This window comes from Rissa tridactyla, chromosome 3 (assembly GCF_028500815.1).
Source record: "Rissa tridactyla isolate bRisTri1 chromosome 3, bRisTri1.patW.cur.20221130, whole genome shotgun sequence".
Lineage (NCBI taxonomy): Eukaryota > Metazoa > Chordata > Aves > Charadriiformes > Laridae > Rissa > Rissa tridactyla.
Window position 1 is genome coordinate 86490706 of NC_071468.1, and position 16254 is coordinate 86506959.

The 16254-nt window shown below is 43.3% G+C and overlaps 1 protein-coding gene and 1 long non-coding RNA gene across 5 annotated transcripts in view; one reads left to right on the top strand and one right to left on the bottom strand.

Moving 5' to 3' along the window:
* The first annotated feature begins 78 nt into the window (after positions 1-78).
* The window catches only part of UBE2J1 (ubiquitin conjugating enzyme E2 J1), a 42588-nt gene continuing 26412 nt past the window's right edge, over positions 79-16254 (top strand). For 2 of the 4 annotated variants that reach the window (XM_054196976.1, XM_054196977.1), the window contains exon 1: positions 79-163. Coding sequence is in view for 2 of the 4 variants with exons in the window: in XM_054196974.1 (XP_054052949.1) it covers positions 10453-10483 (31 nt within the window). In the remaining 2 variants the exon portion in view is untranslated. Of the gene's footprint in view, positions 164-10305; positions 10484-16254 lie in introns of those variants that run through there. The other 2 variants (XM_054196974.1, XM_054196975.1) reach the window with 1 other exon arrangement.
* On the bottom strand, positions 9512-10240 carry LOC128907760 (uncharacterized). Its single transcript, XR_008465726.1, has 2 exons — positions 10097-10240; positions 9512-9740 (listed from the first exon to the last, which is right to left on the bottom strand). It is a non-coding gene; the product is annotated as an uncharacterized LOC128907760 (long non-coding RNA).

The window sequence follows — 16254 nt, forward strand, 5'->3', positions numbered from 1 at the left end:
GACGATACAAAATTAGAGTTTATGGTCGGAAGAGCAACTCTTTTCTTTTCCCAGTCCCTCCGCAAACCAATTGCATGCGCAGTCCAGCGGTGTTGTCAGCAACTCTCGGGAGCAGGAAGAGCTTGACCCGAATGGGAGGCAGCTAGCTGTACACCAGAAGCAGGTAAGGGGAGCTATACCGCACTCGTTCATAACTAATCTACTCCTCGCTGAGATAGCTCTGGAGGCAGAAGGGAAGATGGAATTGCAAAGTTTTCTGTTATCCACGATAAGGCATAATGCTGCGTGTTTATCAGTGAGTTAAGAGCCCCCGGTGTTTGCTGGCTTCTGTTGAACAAGGAGGGGTTTAGCCTGTGGTAAGCAAGTCTCAGTTCAGTTGTGGTTTGAATGTAAATGCAGAGTTGCTGTAGTACTGTACTGAATACATGAGCTGGGAGAGACAGCTGGCATGAATGCAAAGGCGCTCTACACAAACACTGCCAAAATGGGGGAGACCAGTAGTTACCAAGACCTTTACTGCTGCCTGATGCACGTGACTTATCTTTTTGGAACAAATTGGCTCTTTTGGCATGGGTCTACTGAATATATGTGGAGTTCTTAGAAAAAGGTTCTAGTCAGTAGATGGAGCTCAGCTCCATCAAGGCTCAATTGATAAGTAATGCAATTCTAGGTGCTCAGGAAGGTGAGAAACATTGAACATAAGCAAAAGTACCAGTCCTGGTGCTAGTGTGAGGTATAATGACAGTAGCTGTAATCAAAGCAGAACGCTTCAAAAATGCAGAGTTCAAATTCCTTTTGGTACTGTCACCACCTGTCATCTTAGATGAGGGCATCTCTTCTGACCAGCCCCTCAGTTAAAGTAACACAAAGCTGTCTTCAGAATTACCCATTACCCAATTACACCATTGCTGTGGTGAAGAGCCACCTTTTGACAGCCTTCCAGTCCACAGGACTTTCATTGAAGGGCTGCCATAATTTCTGGCCACACATTTGTCTTTCATTTTGTTGAGACCCACCCTTGGGTCACAGTCTTGGTCCTTCCCCCTTCACTCCTTCAGGTATAGGTGACTATGTGGGACAAAGAGCACCTACCACACTGGACCAGACAGTGTTGGTTTTTGTTTTTAATAAAGTATCTCCTCATACTGGCTATGGTATGAATAATAACTAAAGAATGTGGTTTCCATATATTTTGCCTGAGTTCTATGTAGTCATGCATACCCTGGAATTTAGAGACTAACAACTTTTTTAAGACAATTAAGTTAGCTTTTATAGTCCACTCCAGAATTTGGCATAGATTATATTACATAATTCAGTGAAGGTGACTTTAGCTAATGTATAAAACTTCTAATTGGATATTATCAGAGTAAGCATAATTTTTATCAGATTATTTATGTTTCAAATGTGTTTAATTATGAAATTGAAAGAATGTTAAAAACGCATTAGTTTTACTATTTAACTTCAGTATTTTCAGTTTAGGTGATGACTTGCGTGTTTCAATTTTGAGTAATTTGCTAATTAGTACCTCAGGTTTTCATGTTCTAGCTGAAGTGATTGAGCACTGAGTGAGGCATGCAAGGTTGTTGGTTTTTTTTAAAGAAAATATTATTTCAAATCTCTTTTTCTTTTAAATTTTATTGAAATTCTAGTTTTTATTTTAAAATTTCTTGTTCAGATTCTAAATATTTATCGATAGCCGAAATTGAATTTACTCAATTACAGACAAACACATCAACTTCCCCCATTTCAGCTGTGTGGAAACTGAGAAATAAGTTCGGTTGGGAAATTCTTTTGGGCTCCTCTGATATGGTGGCATATGGTTGACATCCCACTTGATTTCCTACTGTATTAATATTTCCACATTAGCTCATACATATATCTTCAAACGGCTACGTTTAAAAAAGACTCTAACAGACTGTTTCTTTTCATTTGTTTTCTCCCTGATACCTTCTGTGTTACCTTTCTCATTTTGCTATCTCTGTACAGATGTTTTGTTGTAAGCAGGTCGGGTACCCAGTCTTCTTGGTTCCTGCCAGCCTATTCTCTTTGGCTTATAAGCATTATGAGCTACAGGCAAGGTCTTGAGTAAAAAGCTACTGAATATTAAGTACAAAAATATCTAAATTGTGTAAAATCCATTACACGCTACTATAACATCCTTAAAACGATACGACATTTACGTAATCTTGGTATGTATGCACACCATAAAATACCTATTCATATTCAAGTCACAGATTATGCTGGCAGTCAGATTTTGAATATTTCTTAATCATCTCCAGAACATATTTTAAAATAAAAGATTCATATAGATAAGTACATCCAGGGGAAGAAAAAAATGATCTAATGCAGCAGTCTGTCACAACACCTCTTGGACTAAACATATTTTTGATAAGGCAAAAGATATTCAGGAGGGTAGTCAGAGGAGATACTGTACTAGATATTTTCCTTAATAATATGAGGAGCTGCTGTAAGAAGGAAGGATTATTTATTTCAGAATTGCTGAGTACCAAAAGGTAGAGAAAAAAACCACTGATGTCCTCTTTAAAAAAAACACAACCATCCAACAACCAAACACGGCCTAAATTGAGAAGACTTGGGATTAAACACCTCATCAATGAGTGTAAATGTGAGAGAGGAAAAAAAAAAAAATACAGAGCGGCCTGGTGTGTAGGCCAGAACATTTCATAGTGTATTCCAAGCTGCCTTCTTTTACAACATGCAAGCCAAGAAAGACGATGGGCTTATCCTAACAATATGCACACGTGTATGTCGAACCATGCTGAGGTGGTCTGGGCGAGCTCAGTTGCACCATATGGTCCTCAAGGGCCCACGCAGTGGTGCCCCAGCAGTGACTTACAGGACAGTATCACAGCTGCTTTTGCTATTATAGCAGGATTTACCTTTTATATAGGTTTTAATCCCCACTCAGTGTGAACTAAAAGCCATTCTGGACTCTGCTGAACTTAAAGGATAGTGTTGGTACAAATAGCATAAACCAGGTATAGTCCTAACGCACTTTCCCATCGGCACTGTGAGTTTCTGACCCAGATGAACTCTTGATGCATGTAGGTGTTTCTATGTCAGGTGGGTGTCTGCGCAGCCAGTACCAATCCATTCATCACTGCAGCTTTATGTTCTTGGTCCTTGTCATTAAAAAACTGCCTGACCGGATGGAGTGGTGGATGTCCTAGCAATAAAGTTAAAATCTTTAACCAGCACCCCTGGGGTTTCTAGAAGCCCCACCATCCACTTGGCAGTGGTATCATTCAAGGGACTTGACACCTGTGATACAATTCCTACTTGTTCTGAGGTTAAATCAGCTGCTGTTTGAACTTTCCCCTGTTGTTCCTGCACATCCATATCAGTTCTGGAGACTACTTTGGTAACAACCAGAGCCATCTGAGCTGTGGGAAATGTAATCTGTTTCAACTCCTTTTGCAAAGCAGAAGAGAACCAGGGTGTGCAGAGCCAAATCAAAAGGTCCTGGGGGCCAACATCTTTATCTCTAAACCCTGCACTGAGAGGTGGAAGCATACTCTGCTGTTCCGCAGTGCTCTTTTCAAAGGCTGAATCATCCTCTGGCGAGCCAAATGGTCTGATCCACAAATTGCTTTTCTTTCAATACTCCACAGCTGCTCCAACTTCTTTTGGCTGCCAATATGCCATTCATCACGCTGTCTGGTCTCACATCCTAAGTGCTGAAGGCAAGCTCTGCAGCAGAGGCACATGAATCGCCTCACTCCCACCACTCCTGTTCTCCTTGCTCAGCACCGTTTCCACTCATGTTCCTTCAGCAATTTCATTTCATATTTCAATTCCACATTTTCTATCTATAAAGCAGCAGTTGTCATTCCAAGTTCTGCAATTCATAAAGCCTGTTATGCAGAAACTTGAGCATTGGCTTTAAATTTAGTGTTCTCTTGACAGATTATAAATGCCTTTCCTGCTTTTCTCAGTGCGCCCTCTCCCATGAAAGCTTCCCTCTCCCATGAACTGAGTGTATCCTTAAAAGTTCCTCATGATGGGAGAAATTCATTCCCTTCTTCTTTCCCCTCGTTACATTGCTACCATTAATAGTCCCCATGAAACCCAAGCTCTGAATCTCTAATTTGAATAGTTACGACAACACCAGACTGCACAATTGTTTTCAGCTTTTGTTATTCCTCTTTCAGAATAACAAAATTCCTCTGCAGCCCGCATCCCTTGCCAATCTGAATCCCTCGTGAGTCACTTTGCAAGACACCTTCCACCATCTGCAAAAAAACCCTGCAAGCAGATACACACAATTTAAAAGTGCAAAGTAGTAATTTATTGATTTAATACAGGTGGCTGTGACTAGCAACCTACTAGACTGAGCATTAACTTGCTCACCTCCCCCTGGCAAGACACGTGATGATTCTTCACCGGCCAGTGTCACCAGTTTCTGACTCTCCGCCTTTGCCTTCCAGCATTTTATACCTTTTCATATCGGTGTTTTTCTTCTGGACCTCATCTCCACAACCCTACCTCCATCTCTGGTTCTGCCTTATCTTGTCTGGCTCTCCTGTGCAGCTCTTTCTCAGGGTGCAGCAATCCTCTGAGGGTGCTCAACCAAGGCGATGGGGCTGGGCCCTACCGGGGCTGGGCTCTGGAGCCCAAGCAGCTGAACCTGTAGAGGAAGGTGCCTTGCTAGCAGTGGAGAGCGGGTTAGTATGGTCAGCTGGAGCCTGGAAAGCAATGCAATTTGCCAGAGGGTAGACCTGTTTGGTCAGCAGAGCCATGCTCTGAGCTCTCTTGACTGTTGTCATTAGGGGTTTAGTCCAGTTGCCCGCATGGGTCCCTCACATCATTGGAGGTGCTCTAGGCACCGGTATCCCATATCATACCTTTCTGCTCCATATGGCTGTCTGCCATACCTTAGGATACCTCATATGGCATCAGATGCTTACGGGTGTGCAATTGAATCAAGCCCTAGATTTCCACTAATCATCTGAGAAACTCCTGGCTGTCCCAGATACCTGCAGGGAGCTTGCAGAGATGACTGATAACTCAATATATCTTGGTTAATGACACAGTAAGCTTTAATCATCCTTACACTGATTGTAAAACACTTTTTTGAGGAGCTTTAAATTAAGAGCCTGCTCATAAATCCTTTATTGCCATTGCTGAGTCAGCAGGAGCTGTGCGCAAGCAGCTGTACTTAAGCAGGTACACGCAAGTTCACATTAGAGTCCTGAGTAACATTTTTGGAACGGATGGGGTGGAAACACTGCTTGATGGCAATCCGGCAGATGTAATCCTGACTGCTCTCCCTCTGGCTGCTGTGTAATTGTGAAGACAGAGTCTCCCTTCCCAGAAGGAAGCTTATGGGAGTAAGTTAAAGTGAAGGGACATGGGGAGCAACTCACATATGGAAAAAGTGACAAAAAGAAATTCTGGGGCCTGAAGCGGGAGGAACATGAAAAACTGGCTGCATGAGTCAAGGCTATGCCTGGCATTTTCTTGCGAAAGAGTAGCACAGGAGCAAAATAATTTTTAATCGGAGTGGTTCACAACTACTCTCCAACTATCTAGCGCTCTCTGCAATTTGGATGGTAAAGAATATGCACCAGAGAAAACTGATGCCATTACCCGTAGTTGCTATAGAGTTACTAGATAAGCAAAGTCCAGAGACACAAACAGCTGTCACTCAGACAGCAGCTTCAGCTTTGACTTGTGCCTTTGCATGTTTCTTCTGAACAGGAAACCATCTGAACTATTAAAACGATGATGCCAGAGGGGTGTGAGTCAAGTGACTGGTGTGACTCTTCCCGTTCTTCAGAGGGGGAAGAAAGAGGTGAAAAATATGTACCTTTATTTTGACTTCACATAGTGTGGACTACTGCAAGATGTTCCACAAACTCTGCACCAATGGTCCACATCAGGCACTTGCTTGCTTGGGCAGTTACAGCAAACTGGTAACTTCTTCCTTCACTCTCTTTCTTCCAGTTCTGAAATAATGCCAATTAAAAGTCAGCTGGCAAAGCCGCCCATTTTGTGAGATGGGTTGCTTTAGAACTAAGCTTGAAGAAAAGACAGTAATCACTTTCCTGAGAAAGCACCGAGCATCTGTGCAATTGCTACAGGGCATTGGTTACACAATGCCGCGCTTGTTTTCATTGGTGAGGAGGAGGTGCACTTGTTGAATCCAGATTTACCAGGTCTGAATTCACATAAAGGATTATAAAAGCTGAGACTGTATTAGTCACCAAAGAGCACAATAATGATTTCTCTTCCAAGTGAGTCATATCTGTTCCCACTGATAATATAGGCATATTAATATTAGATTCCTTAATTCCATTAGAGTTTAATTCTGCAGCCAACTGTCTATTGAAAGGGTAGCATTATAAATGAAGCAAACCGCTCTACATTTTGTGAATTGGTGAAAGCAGGGTGTGAATGCTTTGTACAAAGAACTATTGTATTGTCATAAGCTTTCGTGATCTCAAACCTTCTCCAGAAGAAATGTTTTGTAGCTGAGTTTATGAGACAGCCTACAAAGCATACACACCCGACTCTGAGCTGACTTTAGGTAATCACTTAACGTATAGTACACACTGTTGAAATGTACCTTACCTCACACAATTGCATGACCTGCACAGAGAAATAAATAATAGTTCAATGTCACACTTCCTAGCTTAATACCCCGAGGTCTGCAAGAATATACACTGATGCATCAGTGCAAAAACTGAACCCCTGTGTCACGCATGTGTCCTGCCTCCAAGAGAAAGGGGAGGTTTCAGGAGGAACTCCCTCTTCAGGGGCTTCTGCTGGAGGCTTCTTGGTGTCCATTCTCCCAACTCCGCATGCTGAACTCTGATTCCCATTCCTACCTGCTGAGCTCCCCTCTTAGACCTTTTAAAGTCAGTTCATCAAGAGTCTTAACTGCTAAAAATAAGAGGCTCTATCGACTGAAATGTTTGTCATTCTTTTAAACTGAGGGGAAACGCATGATACGTTTGTATCAGATACAGAGAGCTATATGATTCTATGATTCTATACATATCAGATACAGCTATACATACATATGAAAATTCCTAACTAGGATGATCCAGAACACAGATGACAGCCTAATCACCCTTTGCAGCTAATGGAGAAATCCAGGAACTTTTAAAACATGATTTGTTGGATCTACAGCTAACATTTATTCCAGGCAAGATGAACTCTGCTGTAAAAGCTCCTGTTTCTCTTCGTTAGCTATAAAGCGAGCCTCTGGTAATCAGCTCAGAAATGTACATCCGTAACCTGCAGTTGCCCAGGGAATTCTGCCCCTCTGATTTGGCCTTTCTTTCACTGTAGATATGACTGCAATTGAATAATTATGCTTTTCATCAAATCTTTTGATTGACATTAATTTTTTAATATGCATTTTTATCAGACCTTATGATTGTCATTAATGTTGTAGTATTTTTAGCATAGAGGGGGGCCTAAATGCTCCGTTGCTCAGAAGCTAGGTGGCTGTATCAGTCTCTGTTCTCTTCCAAAAGAAAAAAAAAATCAGTATATCACAACTGCAGAAAAGTACATAGAAACATGGGCAAAACCATCTTCTCGGAAACTAGAAATAAAAAAAAATAATTAGAAATTATTAGTGATTTTTTGGGGGGTCAAGCTGAATGTTTATTTCAATGTAAAACATTTACTAAAGCCACACAGTTTTTAATATTTTTCAAAACTGATGATTCTTGATGTCCGCAACCAGCTTTGTGAAGTTGTGCAAAATCTTTCTGCAAGGATTCACTGTGTTATTAAATGACGAAATCTTTGTTGCAGCAGCGTCCAGGCAAACTTTCAGTTTCTATATGCTTCAGCTGACCATGTTTATTTTTTCACCAGGTTAGATCATATGACAGGATACACAAGCTACAAGAAGTGCTGCCAGCATGTAGGATTTGACTGCAATTTTGTTGCTATATTCAGTGTTTGGTTTAAAAAACCCCACCAGTTCGAGCACAAAATGGCTTCGTGCAAAAGTCTAAACCAAAGGCAGATGAAAACACAAATCCAAAGGGCATTTTTGACCGGAGGCAGGAAGAGGAGGGATGCTGCTGCTCGGGACTGGCAACACTGACTGTGCAGGAGCTCTGCAGTGCCTGCTCCTCACCTGCCCCAAGCAGCAGTTGACATGTGGGGCTGGGAATTAATCCCCAGATTTCTAGCCCTACGCTGACTACTTTCACAGGAATTGGTGGTTTCATCTGGCAGCATTGACCTCATGCAGCTCTGATTTTTAACTAATAATACGGATGAAAATGAAAGTGGTGTCGTACTTCTATCTCTGCACAATTTCATGTGGCGATGACCCCAGCACACAGCCAGGCCACAATGTAGCTTGCTTAAAGGGGGAGAATGTATATGTCCCATTGGGAAATTTCTGTTACTTTAAGTTTATTCAGCTTATTCTCAATAGTGCTTAGCTGTCATGTAGTTACAGTGACTGTGTATTTCTTTTTTTAGCTAAAAGCCCAAGTTTCATGTTAACTGCAGGTGCTTCCTCCTTGAGCTATATAAAAAGACGTTGCAAGTGCATGCAGGGTCAAAGGCCAGCGCCCAGGAGGGAAAGCTGAACTCCACATTACTCTTAACAAGTTCATAATAACTATCACTTCTCAATTCATGCCACATTATAATACAACTTTTAAAATTATCTTCTATCAAAATAGATCCCAGAACTTTTTACATGGAAATCCAGATTTCCAAAAGCAAAATACCGCTCTTCCACTTCGGGGAAGGGCGAGATTTAGTCACAGATGGTCCCAGAGCCCTTCTCCCACTGCACAGCAAGTTGGCTCTGGCCCACGAGGAAAGATGTGACATACGTCCTAAGAACAACCAAAACAGTTTGTAAACGTGACACCCAGTGCCTGCAGCTCACCATCTTGAGATCAGCTGTTGTTAGCCAGGAATGCTGAGATGTCATCAAGAGATTTTGGCCATTAAATGTACCCTGTGGGGTGCTTTTGGTGTAAGAGGCAACCCCAGGGTCTGCCGCCATCCCTTCCCTTCTGCTATATACCTTATTTATGCTTTACATTATTCGTAGTGCTTTGTCCTGTAAAAAGAAAGATCACTTTGTCCCTTCGAAAATTCAGCTACTTGATAAGGTGGAGTAAATTGGAGTTGCTTTATTTATTTATTGCTGTTACCACAACATCACTGTGCAACAGAATGGGAAAGGGAAGAGTAACACCTGGTTTTGCAATTCTGAGGAAAAAATACACCTACTCAGATGTTTTTGTTTACAACTGCTTTCTAGTGCTGTTCAATCAAAGCAGGAAAGAGGAAAAGAGAACGAAGACATCAAAACATGAAAAAAAATATTTTTTTCAAGATGATTAGGAAGAATATAAACGCAAGGTAGATGAAATTAAGGACAATTCATGAGCTAGAGCCAAGAGTTTCAAGCTTATGCTGTGGAAGACAAGCACATAGAAGCTCAGACACGTTTCTTATTTACAGCTTGTACTGAATTAAAGGGAAACTGAGACTGCTGTGAAAGTGACCATTTTCATTTGTTATGTATTTCTGTAGCTATAAAAAGTGCTATCTCCTACTGTGGCTATAACTAGGCAGCAGAGAAACCAAAGTCGGACAGGCAAACAATTCCTCTGGCACTGCGGGATGGATGAGGGGGATCTGCCCATCAAGTCAAGCTCTCGCTGACGATTCTTGCCTGAACTAATAGTCCTTGGCGTACAACACCATTTCAGCCTTTCATGATCCTGAAAAGCAACAAACAAGATGCTACTAAGGCTGCCAGCACAGTTAAGTCTTTTGGTTGGGGTGTTGGTGGGTCCGCAGGGTCCTGGACAGGCCCCTTTTCTAATCCCCCAGTTTTCAAATCAACCTCCTTGTGCTGTGAGGTCTTGAGGCACCTCACCCCGTCACCTCTGCGGTCCAAGGCAGAGGCCAGGCGGGGACGCGGGGGGATGGAGGGGGGAGGCATTTTCACTATCGCACCTACCGGGCAGAACTACGGCCTGGTGCTTGCAGCATGGCGTCCCGGCCCGCCTGCTGCGCCCGCAGCGGCGGCTCTGCCGCGGGGCCCCAGCGTCACCCATGGCCGATGGAAACTGACTTCTTCTGCAGACAGCCGAGAAGAGTCCTGAATTTTCGCCCCTCGACGTGGCCCGCCGTGTCCCAGCCCGGCCGCCCCCGGCTTCGCGGCCTGCTCCGGGCCCCGGCCTGGGCGGGCCCCGCCGAGGGGCCAGGCCGCGGGGCGGGGAGACGGCGCGGCAGGTGCCTCCCTCCGCGGTCACGGCGGGGCCGCCGCTGCCACGTCAGGGGAGTTTCCCGAGGCGAGGCGGGCTGGGCTAGGCCGGGCCCGGCCTTCCTCCTCCGCCTTCTCCTCCTCCGCCCCCTGCCCCGGCCCCCGCTGCCGGACTTCGTCGCGGAGGGAGGGAGCGAGCGAGCGAGCCAGCGGTGCCCGCTGCCATGGAGGCCCGCTACAACCTCAAGAGCCCGGGTAGGCGGCCCGGCAGGCCCCGGGGAGGCGGCCGTCGGTCTCGCCCGCAGGCCGCGAGCGGGCGGGGGGCGGCGGGGCCGGGCGGGGGGTGCCTTGCGGGCTGCCCAGGGCGCTGCCTGAGGCGCGGTGTGCCCGCCCCGGGGCTGCCGCCGTTCGCGGGGTGTTCGGGGGCCGCTGCCGGGGCCGGCAGTCGCCTGCCGGGGCGCGGTGGGGCAGGTGCAGCGGCCACGGCCAGGCCGCGGTGGGGAGGAAGGAGGGGAGGGAGGGAAGGATGGATGGGGGCCCTGGGCCGCGGCGGTGCCCGCGGGTGCGCGTCAGCTGCGGGACGGGGAGGTGTCGGCGTTCAGGCGGAGGCCGGCTGGGTCCCTTAAGCTCTCCAACGTTGAAAACGCCCTCCGAGCTGTAATTCGGTTCAGATCAGCCTGGCTACCTGGGGAGGGGGTGTGTGCGCCCACGCGTTTTTGCTGGTTCGTGGAAGCGTTACTGACCGTCTGGTGGCTGTGCCCTGTTCCCCTGGGTATTGCCTCCTTTCCAAGAAGGTGCATGTGAGGGGACAAATTGCCAATGATAGTGTAGTCTGTGTGGTATAAGTTTGTTCTACAGAAGTGTCACTGTACATGCTGTATTTACAGGCATGTGTGTGCGGTTTTCATGGGATTCTGCCTTAACACGCATGCCCCCTAGACTTTCTTTTGAACCCTTGAAGTTAGAGGGATGCCTCAAGAGATGTGTGAGATGTCTTTGAGGAACGGCGCTAGAAGGGAAGGTTTTGCTCCCTAGGGAGGGAAACTGAGGTCAGGTTGGGTCTCTCCTGTCCGGCTGCGTTTGTGCTGCGGCCCCTCATCGCCCTGGAGGCTTCATCTCCTGGGAGCTGCACACGCAGACGGACGCCCATCAATGCTGTAGCAAAACTTCTTCCACAGCTTGTAAGGGCTACTTGGGTTTGTGTGCCGGTCACTGTCCTGCCCCTGCTTTCCCCTAAATCCATTTTTGGGTACTAGGGATTATCAGCCTCATGTTATTATGATGAATAGTGGCTTTATTCTTTAATCATACTGTCCGATAACCAGCGTGGGAGCTGGGGAGAAACTTAACATTATGATGACTTGTGCCTTACAAAGGTGAATGACAGGCTTATTTACAAAACATCCGTCATGGATGATGTGTCTATTGCTAAATTATGTCCCTTGCCCTCACACCCAAGTTGCATAACTGAAAGATAAGAAGGATCACAATGCAAGTGATGTACTTGTTATAGTTTAAAATACCAGGAAGGAGGATTGTTTGGTTTGGGTCTTTTTTGTTGTTTTGGTTTGTTTTTTGGTTTTTTTTTTTTTTTTTTTTTTTTCGGGGGGTGAGACGTGCTGGATATGTTGCATATGTGAATTTACAAGGCTACATGAACGTGGTCACTAGTTATGGTTTGCCACGTCATTGGAAATAGTGGTGGTGTGCTGTATGATGTGCTCCTGGGATCTGGGTGGAGAGGGCAAATATTTGTGGTTTAATTTAAAAATGTTCTTCCCCTGTGTTGTTACTAGTTCCCCTTGTTTTCATGAGAAAATTATCTTTACTGGAATTGATTTTCAGTACCTGTGCTGTTCCGTGGCAAAATGAACCTTCTTGGCAAAGATGAATGATTCATACAATGGGTCAATATTGCTTCCCCAAATTAAACGTGCTCTATAGCATATTAATGTATTAAATTATTTCTTTCCATGTGGATGCTGAAATTCTATAAATGATTTAAATAACTTTTTAAAATCTCTGTAATATTATTTAGAACGCTTATTTCAATAGTAACTTAATTGAAAATTAAAGTGAAATCTTTAATTAAAAAAGATGGGCAAAAAAGTATTGAATAAATACCAAAATTGATTTAAAATATTGTTTCTTCAGCAGTGGTTGTCCATGAAAATGAGTTAACTGCAGTTATGTATAGCCATTGCTATTAGTCTGGCACTTTTCTTGCTAATCAGGTAGATAAGCATATGTAATGATTCAATATTTTTGTGTATGTTTTACAAATTCCCATCTTGTTACGGCTATACATGCAGTTTAGTGATGGTATCTTACACTTGCCATTCAACTGAAGGGTTAAGACGGAAGTGTAGAGTGTTTTAATATTAAGGTGGGTTTAATTAATGTCAATGCACTGAAATACATAAAAACAAATCCACCATATTTCCTGTTTTAAATAATTGTGTCATCTGTGGACTGATAGGATTGTTTTGGTAACTGAGCTCTCTAAGGCTTTAGAACTAGTAGCTGTCCTCGTGCCTGTTGCTCTCCTTGTTCTGATTTGAATAGAGGAAAAATCCATCTGCTAACCTTTAGGTCCTGGTCAGCTTTAGGGATTTGGAATGTGCTATCTTGAGACTGAGTGAAGAAAATAATAGTTTTGTACCTGCACAAGAGGCTTCTGTTGAAATTTGTTTTGGGACTTGAGCAAACTCCGGTTGCAGATGGTGACTTCTGTCTGCTCAGTAGTTTTAAAGAGAGCAAATACCACTTACAGTTTTAGTATAAGTTATTTTAATGATTATAGTAGGCTATATCAGGAATATCATAAAGGAAAACACATTTAGGGTAGGAAAATTTCATTAAAAGAAACCTGTGCTTTTATTGATCTTGCTTTTAAGCTAAAATCTGCTGTAGATCTATGACAGGAGCTGCAGTTCATCTATGGTGATACATGGCTACATGGATCCCTCTTCTATGAGTAGGTGTGCTAGACCAGATTGATCAAGGAGGATCAGCTGGGCTCTCTAGTGCCTTTCTTTTTTGTGTGCTTTTATATAGACCACATAAAGAGCAATGTTGCTACACGCTTTGTCCTGCTGCTGATTGCTGCTAGTCAATATATTCATCTTTCTTCCTTATTCCAGTTTCTTCAGCTAATGTTAGTTCATCTCAATGTATCTAAAAGACAGTAGCTCTCCAAAACATGAAGCAAATTGTTCCACTGCGCGCTGTGTCTCTGTCGATGAGAGGCACTGCAGCCGGTGCTCTGGCAGCTCTTGGTTTACCATAGGTACACGTCGAGGCCGCGACAGATAGGAGGTTGGTGAGGGTGTGTGCTAAGTTGCTGCTGGCCCCTGTCACTTACCCTCTATAAGGGCAGGGAGGTGTCGGGGAACTCACCTGAAGCTGCCTCCTCACACCATCTATGAACACATGTTTGTTTGTTTGTTTTTTATTTCTTCCCCAAAAGACCATTAATTTTGAAGGGAAGAAATTTCACACTCCACACTTCAGGTTTCTTTGTATTGCCTCAATAAGGCAAAGCCTTTTAAGCTGTTGCTTCATATTTTTATGCCTGGTTTTGGTATTTGTAAAAGGGCAAGCTATTTTCTGTTTTAGGATTTCAAAATGGATTAGTCAATGTATATCAGCCTGCTACCATATGGCTGATAAACCTCTCCCATCAATATTAAAGCTCAGCTGACTAAAGCACAGACTTCATCCTCTTGATGCTTCAGGAACATCCCTATTTTATGAAATTTGTAAGACAGCTACTTGCACTAATCTCTGCTTTTTTTCCCAAGAGCTGTGACCCACAGCCTGCTGCAAGATCAGACACCAAATCTTTTAGTCACTGTTTTTGTAGTGACAGTCTCCCTCTTTCATGTAGGATGTTGTTACCAGTCCTCTGAGCGGGTATTAGCACACTTGAAGAATTATGAAGAGCTACTTACAGTGACTCACATGGAGTCCACAAACAACAGTGCTTTTTTATTTTCTTTTGGGAGGGTTTTCTGGTTTGTTTTCAGCCGACCTCATCTGGAATTTGACTAGCGAGGGCACTGGAGGACTGGGGAGAGCACATGGAGGGAGGCGTGGAGCGTGTCCTGCATTTGCTGCCCAGGGACGGTGCTTTTGGATCTTAGACGCCCAGGGAACGTAACATGCTGAGACTGTGATCCTCTTAGCTGTCATCTTCAATATGTATACTGCTTTTCCTACAAACTGTACTCCTCTTTCCGCTGCATACTTTTTACAAGTTAACAAGTATTCCTTGCCAACAAGCATGCATCAGTTCTTTGCTAATAAAAAACAGTTAATATAAAATAGCCAGTAGGTACTGTGCTTCTTGGTACCTTCCGTGTATGAAATACAGATACAATTTTTTACAAATAAAAAGTTGAATGGATGTTAAAAATTGATTAAAGCTGAAGACATTGATCTTAGTGTTTTCAACAAGCACCTTACACTTGATAAGTTTTATCTCCTTTTGTGTTGACTGAACAGTTGTTTTGAATTGTAACTACAGAAAGAGGCCTGTACTTCCTGCTGCTCTGAGACAAATGAGGACTAAAGGTCTGTCGCTTCTAAGGGTGAGAGGAAAGAGAGAGCAGACTAATTAAGAGTATTCTCTCTTTTTTTGGGGGGGGGAGAGGGGTTTCAATACTTTGTATGAGTACAGAAGGCTTGTGGGTCTTGCTAAAGAATATACATGAGACTGTGAAGACATAGAGCAGCTGTTTGGGCAGCTTGTGGTTTTTGGGAAAGGATGTATCTGAGACCCCCAAGGCTGTAAAGCAGCTGGCCTGTCTCTTGGCAAACGGTATTTCCATTTGTTATTGTAGCAGAAGTCAAAGGAACCATCAAACTGAATTTTAAAATAAAGTCACTTTGGACCCTATGACTGTAACAACTGTCTGGGGCAGTTCTGCAATTGCAGATTTCCTTTTTGTAATAAGAGTTGTTTTGTCTTGTTACATGAAATCAGCATAAAATGGGAACTTGACTAGTGGAGAATATTACAGAAGCAGTGAATGATGAGCAACTTCATTGTCTCAATTTTTTTTATTTAGGCAGAAAAGTGTGATTTCTCAAGTATGGAGAAATAGTGTTCTGCAGATAATGATGTTTAGAATAATGTTGAAACTGGAGTACATTTGGGTAGAGATTACTTTAAAATGGTGATGCTGTTCACCTGAGACTGAAGTTTTAACTCTTCTTAATTTTGCCCATTCCTCTAGCACTGCAGGATGTAGGTTTGATAAGGTGGTTGCCGGTGGTACGGGAAGGATCATTACCATTACGGATTGCTTCCGCTGCTGGCTTTCTAGTTCCAGAAGACTAAAAAATATGGAAATCTTTGCATGGTCTGTTGCAAGTATGCCTGTTTCTACATACTTCTGTTGCTGAGTTTTAGAACAAAGATTTGTGTAGTCCACTGTCCCATCATAGACAGAGGCAGTAGGGAAAGCTTTGTAAAAGAGCTTTAAAGAAACAGAATATATAGTATGTTCTCCTCATTGGTGGTTTAAAGATATGCCCAACTGGAAGTTTCATGTGTCTTCCAGGGATTTCAATTTGGATGGATGTGACTGGGATGTATGTTGCTTGTTTTTTTGTTTTTTTTTTCCTAAATGAAGAAAGATAGGGTATCTCAGTCCTAGTGAAACTGGAAATGTGGTCTTGATTCGAAATTAAGTGACTATAAACTGCTGTGCAGATTTTTATGAAAATATAGTCATGTTTTTGTGAAATGACATACAAAAATATATACAGGAACTCAAAAATGTATTTAAAGACAGGCATGAACTCAGAAGGGTTAAGAAAGGTGGGGGCAAAGTGAATAAACACAAGAAATGCAGAGGTAGAGAAGAATAGCATTAGTAATACGGAACTCACTTGAAAGTGTGGTAGTGTGGGTTTATTTCTAGAGTAGATACCATTTGACACTATTCTGCAAAAGGATAGTAATTTATTTATATATAATTTATATATATTTACATTAGAATTTATATTATATGTCCCTG